We start from the raw sequence: 27094 nt of genomic DNA on the forward strand, positions 1-27094 counted from the left end.
CGTAATAATGAACGGACGTCTCTTTAAAATGACCGCTCAGAGGAGAGGAGTTCTCATTTCTTTAAACGTCTGCTGCTTCCCCTCCTCGGTCCTCCGCTCGCATCTCCTGTGGGCGGGTCTAAGTCTCGAGGAGGGGAAATTTGAGTATTGAGAAGCCTCTAGGGAAATGATGCAGGCACCTCCATGACGAAGACAAACAGTAGGTGCCATGGGATTTCTGTCTCTACATTATTGTCAGATTACTCCCTTTACATCCCAGGAACATTAGAGTTGGAAAGAAAACTGGCCTCTTTCTCTTATCAGAAATAAAAAAATTGTTTTGGCGTTAAACAAAACCAAGATATTTCATAAAAATCAAATTAAAACAAAATACACTTTACTGTGTTTCAATGTATTTCTGCTGGTTAAATGCCTCATGCTAATTCTAGCCCCTTTGTGTTCACTTCAACTCCACACTATCAGTTAAACAAATCCTTAAAACAAAAGAGTTCCACAGGATAAATGAAGTAGGGGCAGGGAGAAATAAATTAAAAATGCATAGAGGTGTTCAATTTGGATAGAGGACTTTGATTTAAAGAAAGTCTACCAGAAAGCACTGAAGTGAGGAAAGATGTCAATCCATGCTCCTAATGCAAACTGTTCAAAAGTTTGATGGCAAGAAAAGCCCAATCACTTAGTGATTCAGTCTTAGTCTTAACGGAGTCCCCGAGGGGCCCCTTCCTGAGGCTCACACTAACTTTAACAGCTTAAAGGATCTGTTAGCTCGGGGCCAGTCCTTACTATGTTTTAAAGAGACCAGTTGAATCATGAACTTTTTGTTGTGCAAATAATAGGAAGTGATGTCAGACCTTGTGGGTACGTTTTGTCATCTTGTATTAGTTGCAAAAGCCGCTGCTACTTAATTAACAATTTAGGGATTATTCATAATGCCAAAATACATTTAGTTGGAACCTTTGTGTATTCATACTGCACTGCAACAATTGGGTGTTGGGTGTTTAGCTCAAGGACTATGCAGCAAACAAGAGACAGAAGTATTTAAATTGTATCAGACACCGAATTTATAGCATTGAAAATAATTACTTTGAAAATCATGTATCTGAATTTTTTTTGCTCCGAATTTACCTATGTGAAATACAAATGTGTTTAAAATTCGATGTCAAAAAATTCGGTGTATAAAATTCGACGTCAAAAATTGCGATGCAGCATCATCCGGGCTACTCAGACAGGATAAGCAATCGAGCCTGAATGCAATCAAACCGACTTCTGGGGGACAGTGCGGTGAAGCCCAATGCTGCAAACTGTAGGCAATGGATGCAGATTGGAGCAATTCCCGTAGACCCTATGTTAAAATGTCCAACTTAACATCAGAAAATGAACATGTTTCTAGCCTGGATCAACAAAAACATATTCTGTATATAGTTAGATTCCCCCTTCATGACAACGGGACTGCGGTTAGGGTAACCCTAACCCTGCTCCTAGCTCCTCTGTCTCACTGCTAGCTCCGTGATGCTACAGCGGCTCAGCTCATGAGGAGAACACTTGAACTCGGCCGTGTTTGTTGTGTTGGTTCCTGGTGGACTATTCGTCATGCAAATATAGGATTTATCTGCGGTTAAAACAGACCGTCCATGAATGCAGTTTCTTCGGTAAGCCAACCCTGCGTACTTTATGTTATGTTACTGGTGTTTTTATTAAGCTAACGTTACTGAATGTTTAGAGTTGGATTAGCATTTGAGCAATCGTAGCTCCATCTGTGCTAACGATGCTATGCGTAGCATCCAAGAGTGTAAAACATTTAGTGGGATGCTACTGTATACCAGAAGGCTTCTGTGCGAGGTTGCTAAAATAAGGTCATCCTTGTACGTTAGATAGTTAGTTTGCTAGTTAGGTTACTGTATGCATTGTTAAGGTTCGTTTAAATTCGCTATGCTCTACTATAGCATAACATAGACTAGCTAACGTCAACGTATTGTTGAAGAGAGGCTTAGTGTATATTAAATCAACCTCACAATGAAATGTGTGTATCTTTAAAGTATGAACGTCACATTTCAAGATAACCGCCTATCCGACGAACGACCCAAACATTGTCGTTTTTAATATTATTACCAATGCCTCTTTTAATTGCATTATCCTCACACTTGAGAAAGAGCCTTATCGTGGCTGTAGAACGGAACATGTAACTTAATTCATGCATTTAAGGACGATGAATAGCGTAGTCAATGCTTTAGTGACAAGGAAATTATTTGTTTAAATATTAGATATGACGTTATCTGTGACTTCAGTGTGTGTTTTGTTTCATATGCCATATTCATATGTATCACACACGTTAACAGTTACATATTATTTTAATAATACATTTATTTCAATGTTGATAAATTTAGAACGCGGTTTATTCATAATCTGATTATCTTTGTAGTACACTGTTGGATTTATAGTATACATCATTATATTTATAGCCCCTGAACAAACAAACACACCTCTTTCTTAAATAACACACTTGCTCTGCAATAATATGTTTTTTTTATATGTCTGTTAGGAAAGGACATGCCTGAGAGACAGGACTGCTTCACCATTTTCTCTTTCTCTGAGGGTCCAGAAGAATATCCAAGAGGGAAAGGAGAAGCTGATGAGATATAAGAGCAGTAGGCCTACAGGACATTCACTAAGAGACACTTAGGCCCTTTCTCATTTCACTAATTCCCCTCCTCGAGACTTAGTCCCGCCCACAGGAGATGCGAGCGGAGGAGCCGAGCCGAGGAGAGAGGAGGGGAAGCAGCAGGCGGTTAGAGAAATTAGAACTCCTCTCCTCTGAGCGGTCATTTTAAAGAGACGTCCATTAATGATGACAGGAGGCACAGCAGCCCTCTGTCTGATGGACAGATGTGTTCATGACGACTTATATATTTACTTTGATTCATTCACAGTGCGGTATAATGAAACAATAACAGGCTACCGATGCGGACACACACACACACATATATAGCCTATGTATATATTTATATAAATATATACAATTTCAGAATCAAACGGAGCACTCTCATAATAACGTAACACTATCAGAGACTGGATATACCCAAATAAATGGTGCCAATCTTCAGTCAGATGTGAATGTGTAACTTAACATTTTCAGTAAGAATAACGGACAAAAGGAGTGCAAATACAATTTATTGAAATGTGAACTAAAAGTTATCAAGCATGAACCATCACCATTTTTTTTAAAAATAAAAACGACATAATATACATAAGTTACACTAAATGTTAATCTGTTAATTGATTAAGTAAACACATTTTGTCAAATAAAGTGACAGGCTAGGCCTGTGCAGGTGGTAACAGCTATGCCCAGCATGGGCTAAGTTCTGTAGGTGCAGCTGGTGCAGGTCCTCCTCCATCAGATCTGGTCCTCCTCCCTCAGGCCTGGTCCTCCTCCCTCAGGCCTGGTCCTCCTCGCAGGGAAAGACCCTCTGTCCTCTCTGGCCAAAGCAACAGACAGGACGTTCATAAAGCTGAGGTCTCCCCCTAAGTCTCTAATCATCCATCCTGTGAATATGAGAGGGGAACAAATAGTGTAATAGATGCTTTGGACAATAAGAAATATAAAGTTAACTGTTGAGTTGCTCAGTTTTTAATAATACAAACAAAAGGAGAGGCACCGTAAAATAAAGATTGGTCTTTCAATAAATTGTGTTGATTTTGTCTTTTGAATTGTTTGTGTAAAGTCAAGTAGCTAGAACTGTTACTTATAGTTTGAATGATACAGTCTGGTTATAATGTTTGGAGGAGGCATCACAGGTAAGAGCACCATTTGTTGTGTTCCATCCACAACAGATTGATGTGTGTGTATTTATTTATCTACTATTTCTTGAATCATTACTGTCAGTCCAAAACAAGAGATTTTGTTTTAGTAACATGTTTTTAAAACTATCTCTTTTCCACTACACTATCTTGAATATTTTAGTGTTTACATCACTTCATTTATCTAACAGCTTTAACATTGTAAAGGTGTCACTTCGGTCTCTGGGTAATTATGACAGCATGTCCTACTATTTTGAGTGTTTGAACAAACCAGACCTTGATTTATTAATGTAGAAAATAGTCAGCACATTAAACCATTATGAAAGTAATCATTAGCTCATGGTTCAAAATGAACTACAACAGTTAAGTCAACTCTTGCATCGGTAATAACAATAAAACAAATGATATAATAGTATAACTTGTGTCTACTTTAAATACTTCAACAACACTTTCCTAATTATACTAGCATACTTTTACTAAAGTAACATTAACATGTTTAAACGCAGGGCTTTTGTAAGAGTATTTCCTATAGTGTGGTCTACTTGACTTATCTAACCGAAGTGATCGTAACGTTACTTTGCAAACCGTCACCCCCCCCCCCCCCCCCCCCCCCCCCCCACCCCACCCCACTACGGAGCTTCCTAACAGCAAGGCACAAGGCTACTTCACTCATTTAGCTAGCTAATGTAAGATACAAATGCTGTCGAGCCCTCACTGCTTGTAAAATAAAGAGCACAAACTGACTACTTACCCGAGCAGCGAGCCCCACTGTTCTCCGTAATTTTTCTCCCAGGTTGTTGTGATCACATGACTGACAAAGCCGTGCTCTGATAGGCCAGAAGTCGGGTTGATTGCATTAGGGCTCGATTGCTTATCCTGTCTGAATAGCCCGGATGATGCTGCATCGCAATTTTGGACATCGAATTTTATACACCGAATTTTTTGACGAATTTTTTTCACTTGAATTTTTGGGATCTGAATTTGAACATTCGAATTTGTTTCACTTGAATTTTTACATTTTTATTTCACATAGGTAAATTCGGAGCAAAAACATTCAGATACATGATTTTCAAAGTAATTATTTTCAATGCTATAAATTCGGTGTCTAATAAAATTCAAATACTTCTGTCTCTTGTTTGCTTCCATAAAGGATACCTTGATGGTGGCTGTTAAGAGAAGCTAGAGAGCCACTCACGAAGCCAATCTAGGGATTCAAACTGTTGTTCTTGCATCAGAGGGCTGTTATCTACCCAGAGGAGAAATCAGCTTTAATTAAAAATCACTCCTACAATTTCATCCGGCTTCCCATTCACTGTCAGAGAGCTTAAGTCATCATGGATCAGATCAAAACATGCATGTGGGCGGATGATCGTGTCCCCAAGTTGTTTCAATAGTTTGTCACTGGAATGTTCTGGAGAGTTTTACAGACAGGGCAGCACACTGAGATATACATCAGTAACCATGACCGCAATATGCCTGTATTAAACCCATCAATACTTTATGTTTGCACTTCTATAAGGAACTGAAGAATCTCTCTGACCTTGCCGTGTTTGCTTGCAGCGGTGTTCAAAGAGGACTCTCAGCCTCTACACACACCATATTAACCAATATAGTGCACAAGGTGTTATATTGACCATATGGTCCATTATGTGTTGTTGGGCTGTTCTGATGTGAAATTTCCCAACATGAAAAATCTATAATACCCTACAGCTAGACAGATGCGCTCAACTGACGAACAGGATGAGATGGCAGAAATGTGTGATGACAACTTTTGCTTGTTGTGAGACTTTTGCTGTGTCTGTCCCACACTGTGACCAGCTGGCTGGAGTGACAGGCAGACGTTCAGTCACGACCTTTAGGTGTCAGTCTCATCACATAGTCCTTCAGACTTGCCCAGACTGTACACAAAATCAATATGGCACACAGGAAACACCGAGCTAAGGCAGATCGTTACAAAGCTGACCAGTAAGACACTGTTTGGGGTCTATTATTTTCCTTTGTGCTGCACAACGCTCCATGAATCTGACTCAGACTGAATCTCCAGGTGAAACAAGCAGTACGCCATGTTACTCATACTGGCACTGAGTAATGACTCACAACTCTTTTCTGGAACCTGTAACTTGTTACCTGATCTTTTGTAGTTTGCTGCAAACTTCACTACTTTAATACACTTACCAAAACCTGTTCCAGCAACAATACTATACTCTTTTCTTGCTTTTGAATGTAATATTTTGTATATACGTTGGTGCATTGAACTAACCTTCTTGTTAACCTCACTGTTCTAATAATTTCAAAAACAGCATCCATCGCAAACACTCTCTGATACTTCTATAGGATTAAATGTCCGTGTTTATTGTATTTCACCATATCAAATACACCTTCAATAAATATAAATCATTGATATAATAAATTATAAAAAGTCATTTGGCATGATGTGCTGTGTAGTGCAGAATCACATCTTTATTGATGCGTGCATGTAAACCATTGTTTTGCGTACAGTATAATGCACCTCTTTCCTTCATTTGTCACACTGCAGACAATGCGGCACACGAGTGAACTGAATAGACTTAGTGGCAGGATGCCAACGTTTTAAATGAACTCTTGCACCGGCCAAGGCCCATTCAAATATGTGATGGTAAAGAAACGTTTCAGTGCACTTACTCGGACTGAGAGACAATTGATGCAAAAACGTATTACCCATACTTTCTAATTAGAAGCCATCCATTCGTTGAAGAATTTGGGGATTTATTAATTTATACAAAAGCTTAGTCATCCGGAAGATTACATGGTGTCCACTTTTACAGGCACATATCATTAAATCATAACCTGATGCTGTAAAATATGTACAAAACTACAGTATATAGCAATTATATCAATACACTGCTGTGATTTTATTACAAGTCCATCAAAACTGGACTCAACTCTTGCAGCTTAAGAACATCATGTGAAATTCAGAATACCTGAAAACACATCTACAGCTCCAGTTGTATAGCTCTTACTATTAAGTACATGACAACTAAGCCAACTCTGAATTCTGATTAAGATCATTGATATGGTTGAAAGCCCCAGAATAGCACATAAATCCACCTTAAAGGTGGGGTAGGTAAGTTTCAGAAACCGGCTCGAGTGCACTAAAATTTGAAAGTACACAGCCGAAAAGAATCCGCCCCTTCCTTCAGACTTCCTTACAGAGCACCTCCTCCAACACACATGAACGCGCACATGACGTCCGCAGACTGGTGAAAGTGGCCGCCTGTTGCTGGCGAGTCATTGAAGTACTGCTGCAATGCACGCCCAATGACGGCACGCCCAATGAGGGCACGAGATACATTTGTGCATGCACGAGATGGAAGGCTGACAGACAGGGCGGTCGGCTAAACGGATTGGTTGTGCTTTTTACAGTATTACGGCTTCCACAGATGACATTTTTTTATGGATTTTTTGTCAAAGCACTTAAGATATTCATTGCTATCGGGATGTTAAGAGCATTCCATGGAATATAACAAAAAGTGTATCTCGAGCCGGTTTCTGAAACTTACCTACCCCACCTTTAAGCAAAGATTATTTGTTCTCAACTAAACTGCATTTAATATGTACAAATGACCAAGCTGAAATAAGTTGTATGTCAACAGCAACATTAGCTTTCATTGTGAGTAATCTTTCTCTCTACCTGGCAAATGTAGGTCCAATATTCTTTCTCTTTTAGCTCTGTTTTTGCTCTCTACCATCTCTTGAGGGAAATGTCTGACTCCTTAACTGCTAAATGCCTCAATATATTCACCAGTTAGGCACTTACTGTGTCAGTCTGCTGTTTGATGCTGAGCAGGTAGTATAGTTTGTGAGCTTTAAGACCTTTTGTTCTAAACAAAAAAAAAACTGTGCCTACCATGGCCAAAAGGATGCTGAGACAGTGAAACAATGAGCTGACACTGACTATAAAGTTATGTGAAGCTCAAGGTTGCTAAATTTTTTTTAATATACATAGCTACAAATCTTTGCATTTTAACATTACCAACATTTTCTACATTTGATCGACATTTATTGTAAAAGAGCCACTTTAAAGCATTAGTAACAGCCGTTGCATTGAGTTACCTAAACATGTTCTTGATGCTATAAAATGCAGCTCCAGTTTCACCAAAGAGGTGGCAACACTGCAAGTCTTTTATCATGTCTAAATGTCTGAATCTGAGGCTACAGTAATAATAGCATTGTAACTCTATAGCGGCACACTGAGATCTGTTAAAAGCGTGAACACCAGATACAGCACGCTGTCTGTGTATACGCTCGGATAGCTTTGGCTCCAGGGGAACACCAGTCAGCAGGATAAATGACTTTGGCAAAAAGATTCATTACTCCGCATTCATAATTGACTATTACAGAATATGCGATTAAACACCATACATAAAAGCATTCACATTTTCTTCTACATATATTTGTCAACTGAAAGCTATTAATTATACTCTGGGTGTTATTCATCTCAGTTACAGCTCAGATGTTGTGGGTTAGAATATTCTTCTGGGCTTTCGTAGAATATCAAGTGCTTCGTTTTTCTGTAAATATTTACTCTTGATATCTCGAACCAGCCCAACAACTATATTTCAACACAAATCGATATCTTACCTTGCCTTTATCCCTCATGGACCCTTTGCCGAGGATTGACATCTTGACTCCCGTCTCCTCCTGTAGTCGTTTCATGGAATTTCCCCGTGGTCCCAGCAACTTTCCGACAAAATTAAACTGTGACACAGGAGAAAAAAAAGCAATCAGACGCCTTATCAACGCTTCCAACATTATGTATAGGAAGACGACAAAATGGAAAAGACATGTTTTTCTGAAGAGAGTCTTTATGTGTCGGAAGCTAAAGGAATTTAATACATTCGTGAAAAGGTTAACCATAAAATATGTCGGCTGCATGACCATTACTCAACTTTTATCAATATAATCTCCCATTCCAGTCGCCATTTATCATGCGAGAAAAATCTGCAGCCTATGATAAATCAATAGAAATGTGCTCTGTGTGTAGCACATTAAATGGGAGTGGGACTCGTATGCACCCACACATTTGCTTGAACTGTGCCCTGGCTAGTCGTGTATTTAATAAGGGTCATCTATGTCGTGCCGAGAAAACGAGAAAAGGAAACATGGGCTCAAACCAATAACATTCCTGAGACTGTTCCAGAGGTCAGTGCTGAGATAAAGTCAGTAATAATGAGTTTCTTCCCAATGGGAAATTAAGTAATACTATCCAGATGACAAACTATCAGATTCAGGCCTCGGGGCTCTGACTATCATTCCCCTCTCGCTGTACCCCAGCTAGTGTTCACATTGAGAGAAGTAGCTCTGGGTGGTTGAAGACGCAACAATGCTAAGATTAGCGGTAATTAATCTGAGAGATGAGACTCACATCTGAAGTCAAATGGGTAGTTTCTGAACAAAATACGAGCAAAAGATCAATTAAGCAACACGATATTTTTTACTACTTAAAATACGGCCATAAAAGTTACGTGTACCAGCTCACACACTCTTTTTTTTGTATTATTGTGAATGGTTTGACCTTCAAATGTTAGCTTCTAGATGAGATGATAAGAGCCCACCTCCCAGGCTGAACAGGTGGTCAGCCGCCCACCACAACACACTGGCCAACCCTAAAATGATATTAACCTTTTCACGAAGCGGCTTCTCCCACTGTGGCTGGCTGGATAATAACTTTAGTGCCAGCTGTGTGGCTGCTGCAAGACAACTCCGACAACTGCACACTCAGCTCATTTCATGAACATCATTAACATCAAGAGTGAGCGCTACATCTCAGGTTAGGGAGCCGCCTGGGGACGCGGAGATGAGAGCATCTTCTAAAAAAAGAGAAAGAAGAGTCCCTACTGTCCTTGGCTGTCCTCTGATCTGAATGATTAAGGCACCTACGTGGACGCCTTTCTTCACAGGGGTTGCTTTGACAGGACTATCCTATAGCTGACAGGGAGCTTGAGAGCAGATGGTCGCTGCAGCTAAGTCGAGAACGCGCACTGGGCGGTAGAAGAAGAGTGGCCTGTTTTCATTAAGCTAATGAATGTCTGGAGCCACTCTGCTGCTCCATGGCGAGCGATTTAGGCTTCAGAAAGGGGCATGGATCGGTGTTAAATGAGGTTTGAAATGATGCAATGTGCCCCCCGCAGGCTCGACACTGATAACTATGCAGATATTAGATGGAAGTGTGTTGGTGGATACAACAATTACCCACAAAGACATTTGAGACATTGAACAAAAAGTGATGAAAGTTAATTTCATCTACTTATTTGTACTTCTAAAAGTGTCATTTCTGCATGAAGGACAAGTACAAGATACATTTGAATGTATTAATCTCCATATTCATTCTGAAAAGTAATTTTAATGAAGTTCTTTGTTCAAGTCTACAGGGCTTTGAGCAGGAGGTGAAGGTTGAGTCACGTCACACTAATGTAAATCTGCAAACCTGCTAATTCATCTGAGCAAAGGACTTTCCACAAGACCCTCAGTGAATGAGGACTGTTGTATGTTGGTGTTTTGAAGAAAATTATAATCTTTGAAAATCTCACAATGGACAGGTATCATGGCCTTAAGAGCTCAATGCATTGCAACATAATAAAACATCTGCAAATGGACAAGAATTCATACCCCATTTTGACAGAAAATATCCACCGTGATGAACCCAAAGCAAATACAGAAAACACAACCAGATACAAAAACCCTAGCCAAATACAGAAATGCCCTGCATTCAGAGAAAATGAAAGCAGTTATTTCCATAAAACCATTCATGCTCACACCTACGGGCAATTTAGAGCTGCCGATTAAATAATCTGCAAGCATTTTCATTTATTCTATTTATTTATTCTTTATTTACTTTAATAATTTTGTGCTGGAGTCAGGTTGCATAAATGACATTGGTTTAAAACATCACATACTGTAAAGCAAGTCTGCACATTTACAAGTCAGGGTTATTTTATAGGTCATTGTGGGTATTCTCCGTATACTGTACATTTTCTCTAACTCTGATTGAGACTTTTTGAAGCACACAGACTTATCGTTTTCCTTTGAACCTGTGATGCCTCACAACAGCCCTGAGCGGGACCTTTTTAATATTCATTAAGACTTTGGCGAGTAAAGTCTGGCAACACTGTATGGCTTATCTTATACATTATGTAAAACAATATAACCACTGCTGTCTTAGAGATGATTTATTTATTTGTTGAAAGAAACCCTGTTTCTGCTGCAGGCTTAAGCATTCTATCTTTATTTCATACCACGTAACTATAGGTTACTTACGTAACCCCAGTTCTCAGAGTAACATGAAGTGAGATGTCTCACTATGGGATGCGCCTCAACGCGTATGCAAACAGAAGCATCAATCTCATTACGCCAATCCTGATTGGCTGGTGATCTTGACGTCAACGTCAGGGAATCCACCCACCCACCCACCAGTGAGATGTCTCACTATGGGATGCGCCTCAACGCGTATGCAAACAGAAGCATCAATCTCATTACGCCAATCCTGATTGGCTGGTGATCTTGACGTCAACGTCAGGGAATCCACCCACCCTTTAAGTAGCTTGCGCTACGACGCAGCGTCATTCAAAATAAGCACCTCTTCTCCCTTCGCCTTAGCAAGAAGGGCCGTCTGGTGAGACATCTCACTTCATGTTACTCTGAGAACTGGGGTTACGTAAGTAACCTATAGTTCTCATTCATAACACTCCGTTCGATTTCTCACTATGGGATATTGAAACTCCCGTATTGCTGGACATGCTTATCTCGAAAATCACCAAAACAACCAGAACTTAACAGGTAGAACCCTGTCTCAACACGGGGCCCAGCACTGCGCGGGCCACACTTGGAGCAGAGACATCTAGCCTGTAAAAGCGGACAAAAGTGAGCGGCGAGGACCAGCTCGCTGCTGCACAAATGTCTTGGATTGAAACACCCTTGAACAAAGCCCAGGATGTAGCCAGTGCACGAGTAGAATGAGCACGCAGGCCCGTTGGTGCCTGCAAACCCTGACTCGTATAAGCCAGAGCAATCGCTTCCACAATCCAGTGGGAGAGCCGTTGCCTGGTAACGGGCTTGCCCTTCTGAGGATTAGCCCAGGATATAAAGAGTTGGTCATTACAACGAAACTCTTTTGACCTGTCCATATAGATGCGTAAAGCACGAACTGGACACAGCAAATTCGGCCGCTGTTCCTTAGAGGAACACAGCAGCGGAGGAAATGCCACAATGTCAATGGGGGTACATGAGCCAACCACCTTAGGTATAAAGGCAGGGTTGGGCTTCAGCAACACTCTCGTTTGCCCCGGGGCAAACTGAGTGCATGAAGGATGTACAGAGAGCGCATGAATGTCACTGACTCGCTTGGCAGATGCCAGAGCCAGTAACAGCACTGTCTTCAGTGACAGGTGTTTCATGTCAGCTTCTTCCAGGGGTTCAAATGGAGGTCGAGTGAGCCCATCTAAAACCACTGCCAAGTCCCATAAGGGCACCAGTGACCTGGAAACAGGGAGGAGCCTGCGAGCCCCTTTCATAAAACGGCAGACCAAAGGATGTTGGCTAGCCGTCTTTCCCTCAATGCCCACATGGCATGCAGCAATAGCAGCCAGGTAAACTTTGATCGTAGAGAAAGCTCTGTGTTTATCAATTAAGTCCTGTAGAAATGATAAAATCACCCCGACAGGACATTGAAAAGAGATGTGTCCTTTTTGAAGGCACCACTCCTCAAACACCCTCCACTTACAGTCATAGAGAGACCTGGTGGAGGAAGCTCTTGCACTCTGAATAGTGTTTATCACCTTCTGAGGGAGCCCCACTGTATTCAGATTGTACCACTCACGGGCCAGGCCCATAGTGCCAAGCGCTCTGGGTGTGGGTGAAAGATCGTCCCCCCGCCTGAGACAGTATGTCCCTGCGTAGTGGGAGCTGCCATGGCTGCCCGCGCAGCAGCTGATATATCTCCGCCAGCCAGTACATTGCAGGCCAGTGCGGAGCTATCAGGATAAGTGTGTGGCGTTGTTCTTTCACTCTGGCCAGAGTTGGGGGTACCAGAGCCAGGGGTGGGAACGCGTACAGAAGGACTGGAGGCCAAACGTGCGCGAGCGCGTCCAGGCCTAACGGTGCGTTTAAATCGCGCATTGAAAAGAACAGCTGACATTGAGCATTTTATTTTGATGTGAACAGATCTACCGCGGCTCGGCCGTAACGCACCCACAGCTGACTCACAATTATTGGATGTAAAGTCCAGTCTGCATATAGTGGTGCACCTCTGGACAGCAGATCTGCCCCGAGGTTCATCACTCCTGGTACGTGCGTCGCTCTCAGAGAGAGGAGACGTTCGCAGCTCCATAAGATCAGTTTGCGTGCCAGCATGTGTAACTGGAGAGAACGCAAACCCCCTTGGCGGTTTATATACGATATTGTGGTCGTGTTGTCTGTCCTCACGAGGACATGATGTCCTCTGAGAAAAGGCAGAAAGCGTTTCAGGGTGAGGAACACCGCTAAAAGCTCCAGATAATTTATGTGTGACCGTTGGAGGTCTCTGCTCCAGAGACCCCTCACAGGTCGACCTTCGTATATACCCCCCCAGCCCGTCAGACATACGTCTGTGATGACCACCTTCCGCAATAGGACAGCACCCATAGGCACGCCCCGTACTAGAAAAGTCGGGTGTAGCCAGTGGCGCAGTGCCATTACGCATTTCAGAGTGACCATCACTCTCCGCGCGCCATGACGTGCGGGGTCCAATCTGAGGGCAGCTACCCAGCGCTGAAACTCCCTCATGTGTAAGCGTCCCAGTCGTACCACCAGAATGTTTGACGCCATGAGCCCCAGTAACCGCAGACATGACCTGAAGAGAACATATTTGCGTGGCTGGAAATGAGCGAGTCAAGCCCTGAAGGCTTTCACTCTCTCTGCTGACAAGCGGGCTGTAAAGGGCACCGAATTCAGGCGTAGGCCCAGGAAGAGTACAGTCTGGGCTGGGGACAACATGCTCTTTTCTGTGTTTATTACGAAACCCAGGTCGAGCAGGTGTTTTACGAGGACATTCGTCTGCGTAATAGCCTCTTGCTCCGACTGTGCGAGAAGGAGCCAATCGTCCAGATAAGTTGCCAGGCGAATACCCTGTTGTCTTAACGGGGCTATCGCGGTTTTCCGTACACCGTACAAACACTCGCGGGCTGAGAGACAGACCGAAGGGAAGTACTCTGTACTCGTAACAGACACCCTGAAAGGCGAACCTCAGATATTTCCTGTGTGGGTAATATACTGGGATGTGGAAATACGCATCTTTCAGGTCGACTGATGTGAACCAGTCGTTTTGGCGCACGAGACGCAACAGAGATGTGTGAGTGAGCATTCTGAATTTGTATCTTTTGAGATATTTGTTCAGAGCTCTCAAATCTAGTATAGGCCGAATCCCGTTCCCTCCCCGTTTGGGAACGAGGAAATACTTGGAATAAAAGCCACTCTGACTCTGTTCGGCGGGTATTATCGATATAGCCTTCTTTTCTAGTAGCGAGAAAATCTCTTGCTCTAGAATATGGGCCGACTCTCCCCGGGCCTGTGAATACAGAATGCCCGAGAAGTGAGGGGGGGTGACAGCGAATTGGAACCTGTAGCCCCGTGTTATTGTCTTGAAAACCCAAGCAGAATCTGTGAGCATCCTCCACTTTTCGCTTCTCAAAGCGAGCGGAGATGTCACAGCTCTGTCGTCTGCCCTCAGTGTCTCTATGTGTTGTGTTATGGGGCCCTCTAGTGTCTGAACACGGTGGTACCCCAGGTTGACAACCCCGGCCGACACTGCGCATGCGCGTGGCGGTGGTGCCTTCACAATCCCGGCTATTGTCCGCCTTTTGAGAGAGGCCGTAGCCGCTCTCAAAAGAGGGGCAGACGACAGACTGTTTATTGTTTTTATTGTTTTTCTTTTCATTTTTATTGACTGCGCCCTTGGCTTCAAGCCTGGAAACGACAGTGGAAAATGATTTATTCTGAAACAACAATGATGACATGTGTTTGTGTGACTTAAACAGGCAGCGGAACTTGCTGTCTTCGATGTTAAGTCCATTTCCCTGATGGCGCGAACTTGAGGATGACGTTCTGGCATCACTCGAGGCGGCGGGAAGATGGGGGCATGGTGGCACCCCGAAAACACATGAGCATCCAACACTGGAACGTGCTCTGGAGCTGGGGAACAGGGAACTTCCAGCTCCTTCATCGAGGAGAGGAGAGGAGGCTGTCAGGCCGCCCGCTTCTTCTTCCTCGCCTGGTGGCTGAAAACCTGGGTCGACTGCGCCTGAGCGGCAGCTGCCGGGACCGGAGATTTTCTTGGCCAGCTCCCCCTTGCCTCGTGCCTGGGCTGGAGACCCGGGACAGGCTGCGGTCTCTGCTGCTTCGGTATCTTGAACCGGGCAGGACGTGAGACAGCTTGAGTGAAGGCCTGCCGCGGGACCATTGAAGGTGGCGGCTGGACCCTTCGGGGGAGACAGAGCTGGAGAGCCTCGTCTCCCTTCCTTTTTGACTCGCATCTCAGCTGCATTGAAGCTAGAGCGGAGCCAAATATGCCCTCGGGAACAATAGGCATGTCCAGAACATCCTCTTTTTCCCGGTCTGGAAGGTTCGTCAGGTTGAGCCACCTAGCTCTCTCCTGTACCACCATCATTCCCAGTGCTTTGCCCGTGGCTTGGACTGCACAGCGCTGCACACGGAGGCAAATGTCCGTGATCGCTGCGATCTCGTCCCACACGGCAGGCTCAGGTTTGCTCGACATGTCTTCGCAGAGCTCCGCCTGGTAGGCGGTCAGCAGTGAGGAGACGTTGAGTGCCCTGGCGGACAAAGCTGCGGCTTTATAGGCCCGTTCGGTCATCGCTGACTGGAACCGGATGCCTTTGCCGGTAGCATGGGGTTCCTGCTCGGTGTCGAAGCCAGCCTCGGTTGGAGGTGGGCTGCCACCAGCGGTTCCATGGGCGGCATGCGGAGCAGGCCGAGCCTCTCCATACCGTCACAGTCCAGGGAGGAGGCACCCTGGATTGGGGCCTTGTTGCTAAAGGGGCGGTCTCTCCACGAGACCGACACCTCGTCCAGCATCTCCGGAAAGACTGGAAGGAGCTGCCTCTTCGTCCTCGCTGCTTGGGGCAAGTTCTTCCCCTCGTAGCGAGATCTGGAGGTCTCCTGGCCACTTCAGGCCATGGGTTGTCCAGCCTGGACGCAGCGCGTTGACACACGGCCTTCAAGTCCATACTTAGGACGGGTGAAGCTGGTGTGCTCTCGCCCGGGGGAGCGGACATCGCTCCCGGCTTTGCAGCCTGAGCCCATGAAACGAAGATGTCATCCTCATCCAAGTCAGACAGGAGGAACTCAGAGGTATTCTCTTCGTCCTCCATATAGTCCAACTCCAGGACATCCTCCGCGGGTGGAACCATGGTGAGGTCCAATTGGGAGCCCCAGCTTGACACAGCGCGGGGCTCCGCTCTCGCGGCTCTTGCCGCCACCGGGTCCCAGCCTGACACGGTGTGGGGCTCCGGTTCAGCGGCTGTCGCTGTTGTTGAGCCCCAGTCTGACACAGCGCGGGGCTCAATCTCTGCGGCGGACGCCACCATGTTTTGATTGCCGGCCGGCGAATCAGCGGACATGAGGGGGTCCCGTCCCGACAAGCTAGCTTGGCGTGCTAACCGTCGGCGGAGGCTCTTAATGGTGAAGCGGGTACAATGCCCGCACGAGCCGGGGTTATCGATAGCCTCCCGGGCGTGTTCCAGCCCGAGGCAGGACGAGCAGACCCGGTGTGAGTCTGTGCCTGAAATCTTAAACCTGCAGCCGCATAGCCGAGCCTCCGAGTCCCTGACTCCTCTAGTGTGAGGGAGAGAAGGGTCCATCTTCGTTCGCCGGGGTGTCGGCGTGGAGTGGACGCGCTAGTAACAGGTAAGTTACTGAGAAAAAAATCTAACCTTGCCATTAGTCCGAAAGGAAAAAAGGCGACGGTGTAGATCTTATTCTTTAAAGAATATTAACTGGTGTGTTAATACCTTTTTTTTTATCTCTGTCTCCTCTGGTGTGAGAGAGAAAAGAGAACGTCCTCTTTACCGTGGTGTCGGTGTGGAGGGAAGAAAAAACTAGCAACAGGTATGTTACTAGCTTGAAGAAAAACCTTACCGTTATTTCGACAGAAAGAAAAGGCGAGGCAGATTACAATATTAACTGGTGTGTTTAATATTGCTCAGTCTTCTTGCAAAGCAAAACAGTAACCGGCAAGCGCCCGTCGACCGAATGTTAGCTTTGGGTTCAGTCTGTGGACCGTTAAGCTAGCCCAGTTACTGATCATTCGAGATGTGCTCTGAAGCGAGAAGAGGTGTTTGGATGACGATGCGTCGTAGCGCAAGCTACTTAAAGGGTGGGTGGATTCCCTGACGTTGACGTCAAGATCACCAGCCAATCAGGATTGGCGTAATGAGATTGATGCTTCTGTTTGCATTCGCGGTGAGGCGCATCCCATAGTGAGACATCGAACGGAGTGTTATGAATGAGAACTGCAGTGCCCTACAAGCCCGAGATCTCTGTAAACACACAGGAGCATCCCAGCCGGGTGTCGGAGCAGCCCACAAGAATATTTTTCCATACACTAAAAATAATGATACTTGGTTATATTTTACACTCTTATGACCTTGATTCTTTAACGCTAATTTTAAAGTAACACTAGATGTGAAAAGAAAGGCCTAAGGAAGCCGCAACAATGTAAGTAAGTGGTAAGTGGTAACTAATCTGAGAGGTGAAACTCACATCTGAATTTAAATGGGTCGTTTCTGAACAAAATATGAGCAAAAAATCAATTAGGAAACAACACTTTTGTACTACTTAAAATATGGCCATAAAAGTCACATGTGCAAGCTTTTTTTGAAATAATTGTGAATGGTTTGACACACAATAAAAAGCCTAAGGAAGCAGTCACATAAATAGAAACTAAGAAACCTTGGGAAGATTTAACTTTATAACCAGCCCGTGTCTCTGCTGTAGTATAAAGTCAGTTCCCTAGAAAGCGAAAACTATTGAAATGAGGAACCTAAACTTCTTGAAGGTGCTGCAGATCTAATAAGACAAAAACCTTTTTCGGCTTAAGGTCTAAAAATGTGCGTGGTTGCCTCCCTGTAATGCATTGCAGCGGGGCCAGGCAAGATTTGCAGATGTCCAAAGGCACTGTAGGAGCCAATTAACTGTGGGTATAAAGGTAGGAACCTATGTGTGTTGGTGAGAGGTTCCGCCGGAAGGCCCATACAGTTTTTGACCACACACACGGAACACACACACAAGGAGCACACACAGAGAACACGCACACACACAAACACGGGATTAAAAACAAAGCAAAAGGTATTGTGTAAACCATAAATATCGTGTGGTGAATGAAACAAAGCAACCAGTAAAAAGGGAAATAAATGGACAATTTCGAACTGGAAACTTTGTTTCTGACTTTTATTCGGCAGCAAACAAGGTGTGCGTCAATTACACCCACCAAGCTTAAAGCGTTGGCTTAGCCTCTACAGGCACTTTCTGCCAGAGTTGCAAGATGTGCTATTGGGGAAGTCTAGGTCCGGTCTGATAGAAGGATTAAAGCCTCAGGTAGAGGTTTAGGCTATAATGACAGTTCTGGATGACTGGGCAGTGAGCGTGTCCTCGGACCGTGTCCTCTCGGCTCCGCAGAAATTAGAGGAAGCAGGAGGGAGGGGATTTACTGCTCACCTGGTTCACTGGTAAAGGTTTAAAGATAGGGATACCAAACTTGCTGTACATGGGTGCCACTTTTAAATATATATAAGCAATAAAGTCCCAGAACTTATCTTTCTTTGAAATGATTACATTTAAAATGATATGACTTGAGTCCTATAGGACAAATTCATTACTGCATTTAATAACTGTAACGGCATTTTATATCTAGTTGGGTAACTTTTGAAAGAGCTTAAAAAACATTAAACATAGCTGGAATTAATGATTATTTATTAAGCATAAACGGCCCAAACCAGGGACCGAATAGATTGCATAGTTAAGCTCTTTTCGTGACAAATACACATTTATGGGATTGGAATGATCATAATTGGTCTCTATCTTCTGCTCCTAATAGTTGTCTTCCCAGACTCTTTCCTCCCTTAATACTTTGATAAACAATCTCTATATGTCTTTTTTTATGTTTTTTTAATGCACTCTGGCCCCTTATTTCAATTAAAGTACAGACATATCTTTTTTTAATCAATGACTTTGCAATGTGAATTAGGAGATTGATTGGCAGGCCACTCAGCACCCTATCTAAAAAGTGAAGTTAAGCATCACTGTATTGAGGTATGACTTTAAAACTGTTGACTTTGTTGAGGGTGTTTTCTCTGTTGAAAATATGACTCAAACCTATTTTCGCACACCATACTGTATGTTCTAAATCTTCACAGTTGCTATACATTTCACATAAAGATGAGAGTAAATCAGTTCAAATAAAAAAAAAAAGTATAATTGTCTGTTCATTTGCAGAGGATAGCAAACCTAGATCTTCCCATCCTACCCGACATCTTCAGCTAACAGGAGCAGAGTTTTCTGGTAAAACTGTAACAACTCCCATTAATGCGTGTAAACCCTGAACAGTCACCCAGATGGATTCACACACAGAGTAAACAAAACAAATATCAGGATCCCTGTATATTTTAACAGGTGACAAACACCTTCAGCCAAGATCAATACAGACGAGCAGCCATTGATGCCAAAATGCTGAGAAGCTACACAAGCTGTTTAAGACCATGAAAGTGTTCCAGGCAAGCTGTGTTCTGCTGTCAGAGCAGCAGATACATAGCTTTTCAAAAGAAAAAATATATTTATACAACCTTCGTGCACGTCTCTAACAAACTACGGCTTTTAAATGACTAACGACAAACACCATTTATTTTTTCTAAATTGAATCTCATCCACTTATGTAACAGAGAGCCAGAGCTTTACAAATCCTGCTCAAAATGCAACAACAGAGAATTGCACTCTTTCTTTGCTGTAAAGTATTCTATCCATAATGAGACTAGATACCATTTGGTATTGTAATCTTAATAAATGGCAAATGTGTTGACTATTCTTTGTTTTAACGCTGCATTTCAGGTAATTGTTGTCTTTTTCTGAACTTTACCTTTACTCAGTTTGTTATTCATATCCACATTACTAATGAGTATTCAGTCAAAATAGGATTGTGTCCATCCTACAATATTGTCGCAATAAATGAAATTAGCTGCTGCTCCCTAAATGTGGTTCATAAGAGTGGTGAGAGTGGACCAAAAAGCAAAGTGCCAGAGTCCGTAATCCATCCTTACAAACACTGAGCTTCATAACATGTAGTCATTTGATACATTGTGTTTGATTAGAGCTGCTTTAATGAGGAGGCAAATGCTTTTCAAAACATTTATTCCTTTATTATGTTTATTTATCTGTTCTTCACGGTCTCACCAAGTGTTGCAATTTGTTTAATTGTCTTCAGCTGTGGTCTAGTCTTCCATTTGTGTTGTTCACTGCATTGTGGGACAATATTGTTAATCAACAGCACACTTCAAAATCAAGTGAATTTATGCTGCGTGCTGACATTTAACTAGATGTTGTCACATTTCCAGAACGAATGCCCTTTCTACTGAAATCCCTGTTAGAATAATCGGTATAGAGCCGTGTCACTGTCTATGTGCTGCAATTTTGAACATGGGGAGCCATTTAACGTTATTATATCTCATCGTGAGCAGCAGTGTTGCAGACAAAGTCATCACACGAACATTGACTCAGTGAAATCCCAAAGTGGAACTCTGACGTTATCGTACAAGTGCTGAAATGTTATTCACCCTCAGTATTCCCTCTACTGTATTCCTCACTTATCTAGAAAAAACACCTTTCCACATGTAGGCCTTTCTTTGGCACACTGATATCTCTGCAAGACAAACATGGAATTCCTCTTAAGGTAGAGCACCGCTGCTGCACTTTATAAAGGTCACTATAACCCGAGACCGATAAGCTCAAAAATAGGGCACCCAAAAGGACGAAATACACTTCAACATGTTGTGGGATGCGTTTGTAGGTACCTGCAGAAGGGATGGTGAAAGCCAATGAAGGTTATACTTTAAAAACAAGCTTGTTTAAATGTTATAAGAGCATAAATATGGCCATTATGTTTCTAACTAAAAGTGACACATACAGGTGCAGGTAGTCCCAGCACTGGACTCAGAGAAGCAGACAGTATTGGCCATTGAAAATCCATTTCATGCCCCAAGGTTATGAGATGCTAATCAAACTGTCTCATTAAACAGCAGAGGATACATTCTTGTTAGGCTATAATGAAAATGACTATGCTGCTTAATCGTCTTCTTGTTTTTTTTTGCTGAGTAAATAGTCAGATCAGTGTACAATATCAATGCTTCCTTAAGGTCGCTGTGAGAGTATCATTTGTTTACGTGTCAAAACCTGACGAGTACAGATGTACCTGGTGTTCTGCCGTCAACCGAGATCAACTCTGTTTCAAGGTTTCGTCACTTTTTGAGAGGAGATTAAAGAAAGTGATGGTGAGCTGGTGCAAAGCGCCAAGGCCAACTTATCTTGACAGGCTATACAACAACAAACCTAATGTAGATTTTACAGCGAGTGGTGCACAAAACACATAAGTCGTCCCCCTGTGAATGATGCTTTGCAACTGGGACAGGTCTGTAATGAAATGCATCATCCCTCCAGGTTTGTACAGTAGCTGCAGCTTTAGCAAGTAAATCTAATCACTGCCTATTGTAGACTTTACTATTTTCTTGCATCAAACTGCTTGTTGCTAGCAGACTCTGACCAGAAGGTATATATTATAATATGTTTTTAGCTATATTGGAGCAATATATGTATGTATTGTCCCTACTAAAAGAGGTCAATAAACTATAACAATGCTCACAATTTGCCAGTGTTGGAATGGACTAAATGGTTTTGTCTGGTGATGCCAAATAATATTTCAAGAACATTTTATTATTATATGATATACAGTATATACCGGGTTTTGTCCAAACCGGTTAATAGGGGCTCTGCGCCCTCTTACTTTTGACGTGCGCCCTCATACCAAAATGCAGATTTTCCTCTTTAAAATGTTAAACTGATGCCAGAAAACAATATTTATTTTCTGTAAAAACTGTATAATTACTCCAAAAATATGACAAATTATGTCCAATAGATCTTCTATATATATATTTCAAATGTTTTATGTGATCTCTCTATCTCTGACTCAAAGCCTGAGAAAGTTCCAGTCACTAACTTTGTTGTATTGTAACAAAATTGAATAACATTACCTTCTCATTGCAACTCAGATATTTATGCGGCTGAAGCTTGTTTTGTTATATTGTATCATCAATAAAATGCTACCTAGACCATAAATGATGCAATACCACAGAACAGATCTTTTTCTCAGCAGGCATGACATCATTTCAGGAGAATCACAGGTGGAACTAATAACATTAACGATACCTGAGCCCTGTAACTGACCAATGAAATGTAGCCATCAATAATTACACCTGTGTTTTTTCCTGCTATGACATGTCTTCAGTTTAGTGAAACCTCCCACAGTGTGTGTGTTACAGTGTGCCATCAAGAATGATTTCATCAGTACTGGTTGTTTCCCTGTTGGATGACATTAATCCTCCATGTGTCACGTCGTCAAATCCGAAGCCATGAGGAAGAATTCTCCCCAGTAATAATTTAATTACTTTGCATTTAATTAAGTTGCAGCAATATGGCAGCTGTAAGCACGAATGAGCCCTGATAGACTGTTGGAACGTGAAAGAACAGATTTATGACATTTTATAATTTGCCACCGGTGACAGAGAGCAAGACTGGGCATTATTGATTAGCATTGACACAAAGTGAAGTTTCAATGTGAAGTAAAAAAAACAATTAGTTTGTGACTCTCAGCAGAGCCCATGTTGCTCAAGTAAAAAGCCAAACGTCTTTTAAAATCAGTTTTCATGGCAATTAAACCAATTGTAATGTTTGTATCTGTTTTTTTTAATAGAATTGTTAAAGAAAACAGACTCGTTTTCACTCGTTTGCCAATTTTTCAGGTGTAATGAATATTTAAACATGCATTCTTAAAGAGAATTCAACAATACAGGATACAGTAATATTTTTGTTGGAAAACATGTACAGTAAGTGTTGAATTATCTAAGTCTAAGTCAAAAATGTGTTTTTAACTTTAGGAAATTTGCTGTGTTTTCATCTTACTCATCTTTCCAAGCTCTGCATTACTTTCTTCTTCTTTTTTTTTTTCATCCTCTTTGCGGGCCGTGCCCCCGATCAAAGAGTTCCTTCATGTGGCTAATTACCATTAACTGAAAGTGCAGTGTTACCAAGATGTTGAAGATAGTGACCCAGCAGTGTCTTGATGGGTGCTGACTGTGCAATTAGGTCACAGAAGTTGTTGTTGGACAATAGCTCTGTCCCTCCGGACTGCTCTGCTTTGCTTACTTTGCAATAAAGAGATTTATGTTCTCTACTTATGTTCATTAAAGAGAACCAGGATTCTGAGCCAGTGTATTGTGCCTGTGAATATGTTGTTCATGATCATGTGTGTATGTTTTCACAACACATTATTATGACTCCCTTAACGGCAACAACCCAAAACTGGCAAGGCCTTTTTGCATGGTCCAAGGGCTCAGTGGTTCTCAGATTTATTTTTACCCCAAGCTCCACTGGTTTTCATTAACCAGGAGCTGACTCACACCTGGGACACATGATCAATGCCAGAAAGTAAGATAGAAAAAAAGGACCTACAATCTTTTAATTTAACTCCAAATCTGTTGTCCGTCGTAGTGTTTCAAAAGAATCAGTAACTTTTACATTTTTGAGAAGGAAGAGATTTTCACTTAATGTGAGTGTTAGGTTGTTTAAATAAACTCCTATGTGGGATTACATCAATTATAACCCCTTAAGAGTATGAAACATACTACTAAAAACATTGCTAGAAGTCTCTAAAATGTTTATTGCTAGATTTCCATGTATGTGTGCTGTACATTCATGAAATGGTGTCAATGAGAAGCATGTTTGAATAGAACATAGTGTAACATTGGGCAGAACATGCACTTAATTAGGCAGAAACACAGGGACAGAAAGATATCCCTTGTACCCCCTTGTGGGTCTTCTGTTCCCAAGAAACTGTCTCAATTGGCATTTTCTTATGGATCTGAAATCTATTTAATAGAGTGAGGAGTTCCTGAAAACAGCTTAATTACTTTCTCAACACTGATCCTGAGGAAACAGCAAATTGATTTCTATGGAGTGTCCTGAGGGGCTCACTGGACTAAAACACACCACCTCTGCTCCTGAAGCCCCTGACATCCTCCTCTAGTCCTTCTCTAATAAGGCCAGGACAAAATCAGTAAGCCACAGTTTTAAAGCCACACAATTTGGCTCAAATTAAATAGCTATAGGATAATGAAACAAGACGTAGGGGCAAGACTTAACAGAGAAAGGAACTTGACTTTAGTTAGACTGAACAATGAACGCTGTCAGTCTTTTGTTGGGCATCTCTTCCCCATAACTCTTAACTGAACACTTACACCAGCAGCGACAACAAAAGAAAAGTGACCAGAAGTGATTCATCTCAAACGAGTGCTTGGAGGCAAAAAGTGTCAGATACTTGGGAAGCAGAGAGAAGGTCGACAAAATATGTTTGAGATTTTTAGGAGAGGAGAGTGCCCACTATGTTTTGTGTCGAGACCATTGAATTTGTCCACTCCAGACAGTTGGAGACGACTTGTTGACGATTCTGTCTGTTATCAGGCCTGATGATTAAAGCAGTATTGTTGTTAACTGACAGCGAACATCAGACCCTGCAGGGTTTTTATAATATGAGGCACTTGCAAGGTGACATTAAAACCTATGATTAGATTGAAAGAATGTGCACCAACAATGACAAGATGTATAAGCAAAGTATTATGTTTTAAAGCTTACAGACAATGTTGTTTTATGGGCCCCCTAGAATTAATAGACCTGAGCAAAAATCCTAACCAAGCATCCTACACCCTTACACCACCATGTAACAAAACGCAGCATCTGCAGCGAGGCTATCAATTCTTACAAATCATCATATATCTCATAATCAATAACGCACTTTCAGATACAATTTAAAATGGTTTGACTTAAAGCAACATTGTCAAAATTGTTTACCAGCGGAACAAAAGGATATATAAAAAAATATAAAAAACAGAACAATATTTACAGAAAATAAAATGACTCCCAAGTGATGTGTCTGTCTAACTACAAATCAATGCAGTATTTATTGTAGGCAAGGCAAGTTTATTTATATAGCACTTTTCAACACAAGGCAATTCAAAGTGCTTTACAAAAAATGAAAGACATTAAGAAAATGGCATTTAAAATCAGTCATTAAAAAGAAAAGCTAATAAAATAAACATTAAAGAAAAAATACATGGATAAAAGTTACAGTGCAGTCTAAGATATGAATAGTTCAATTAAACATTAAAAGAAAAAGTACATGGATAAAAGTTACAGTGCAGTCTAAGATATGAATAGTTCAATTGTACTAGCAGAGCAGGAATTAAGATATGTTCAGTTACAATCTGTGTTGCTACACTGATGCTATTATTCTTAAAGTTTCATCAATGTTCAAATGTGAACCCAGTGGAGCAGGTTTCCTTGATTAGTGGCAGCAAAGCCTTTGGGTCTCCACAAGCAGCTGCGTGTTGTTGCTTAGCTGCCTGATGGAGCAGCCTCATTAGGCCGCATTTCAAACTTCGTCACTAATAGGGTTGGGAACCGAAACTCGGTTCCAGATGAGAACCGATAAGAAAATGCCGGGTACCGGGTACCCATACAAAATACACAATTTCGGTTCTGCTTAACGGTTCCTAAACGCGGTAGACCCTGTATTCCAGCGGGTCCGTCTGCACCGCGGTGCTGCGGTGACCCGGTGGAATACAGGGCGGACCTGGAGAATCACAGAACGGCCGGTCGTCAGCGGGCCGTTGACGGCCGGCTCGGTACGCTGACGGCCGGCACCGCCCTTCATTTTTTTTAACGGCATCATATAAATTGCGCTGACAGGCGACAGAGGTCCACAGTTGCCCCGCAGCGATGCTCCCCCGCCCTCCCGTAGACATTTCACGAGCTCAGTCACTTCATAACACCAAAGATAGGTCGCGGTAAACACTCTGAAGTGAGGCTCCACTACACTAAAAAAGAAAAAGAAAAGGCAAAGTGTAATGCCTGTTAATAGCTTGCCACAGGCATAGCTCAGTTAAAATAAAGCACAGCTATTGTGCAATACATTTGTATTGCATGTATATTTTTTAGTAACTATTTCAGTTAAAGCTTTTAAGAATACATATATTTTTGTTATCTAAACGTTTGACCTCTTTATTTTACAATTTTGGAATCGAAACGGGGAATCGATAAGAACCGGAATCGATAAGCAGAACCGGAATCGAAATCGGAATCGATAAATTTCAAACGATACCCATCCCTAGTCACTAATGACATTTCACCAGTCAGAATAAGGCGTACTGTGTCACACAGTGATTTATGGTCACTGTTCTTCACTGTACCCTTGAGTGCGTTTGTGCACTAAAAACATCGTTTTTTGATGACTACATCAAATAAGCAGACAGTGCTTGGTGACTTTCTATTAGCCGGTTTGAGGCTCAGTGGGATTTTCAGAGCAAAAGTATTTGTGCAAGGAGGTGAAGAAGGAGGGAGACCTGGTGTGCAGCTAGAACTAATGACTTATTATTAGCTCACATTTCCATTTCTGGTCAGTTTTTTTCCACATATAAAAAAAGGGTCCCTACAGGACAGAGGGGCTAAAGAACTGTTTTGTGTTCTTGATAACTATGGACTGACTCAACATGTGACGGAGCCCACACACAATAAGGGGCACACTGGACTTAATTATCTCAAAGTGTCTGAATATCTCTAAGGTTGTGGTGACTGATGTTGCGCTCTCTGATCATTCCTGTGTTTTCTTTGAGAGCTCTATTTCTGTTCACAATTTTTTTCAAAAAGAGATAACCACAAAGCGATATTTAACTGAAAATACTAGGGAAATGTTTACTCAGCATTTTTCTTCCACACTTGCCCCTGCTAACTTCTCAGTAAATGAGCTAGTAGATCATTTTAATTCAAAAATGAAAAATGTTATAGATGCCATTGCTCCAACTAAGGTAAAGGAAGTGTCTGGCAAGAAAATATCTCCATGGAGAAAGGCCATGACCGTGAAAACAGAAAAAAGATAGTGTTGAAAAGCTGAACGCAGGTGGTG

At 42.3% G+C, this 27094-nt stretch overlaps 1 protein-coding gene across 3 annotated transcripts in view; it reads right to left on the reverse strand.

Annotated features, from left to right (window-relative positions):
• The window catches only part of khdrbs2 (KH domain containing, RNA binding, signal transduction associated 2), a 76858-nt gene that overhangs the window by 34001 nt on the left and 15763 nt on the right, over positions 1-27094 (reverse strand). For all 3 annotated transcript variants that reach the window (XR_004567625.1, XM_034201871.1, XM_034201870.1), the window contains exon 3: positions 8413-8529. Coding sequence is in view for 2 of the 3 variants with exons in the window: in XM_034201871.1 (XP_034057762.1) it covers positions 8413-8529 (117 nt within the window). In the remaining variant the exon portion in view is untranslated. The remainder of the gene's footprint in view (positions 1-8412; positions 8530-27094) is intronic.

This window comes from Gymnodraco acuticeps, unplaced genomic scaffold (genome assembly GCF_902827175.1).
Source record: "Gymnodraco acuticeps unplaced genomic scaffold, fGymAcu1.1, whole genome shotgun sequence".
Lineage (NCBI taxonomy): Eukaryota > Metazoa > Chordata > Actinopteri > Perciformes > Bathydraconidae > Gymnodraco > Gymnodraco acuticeps.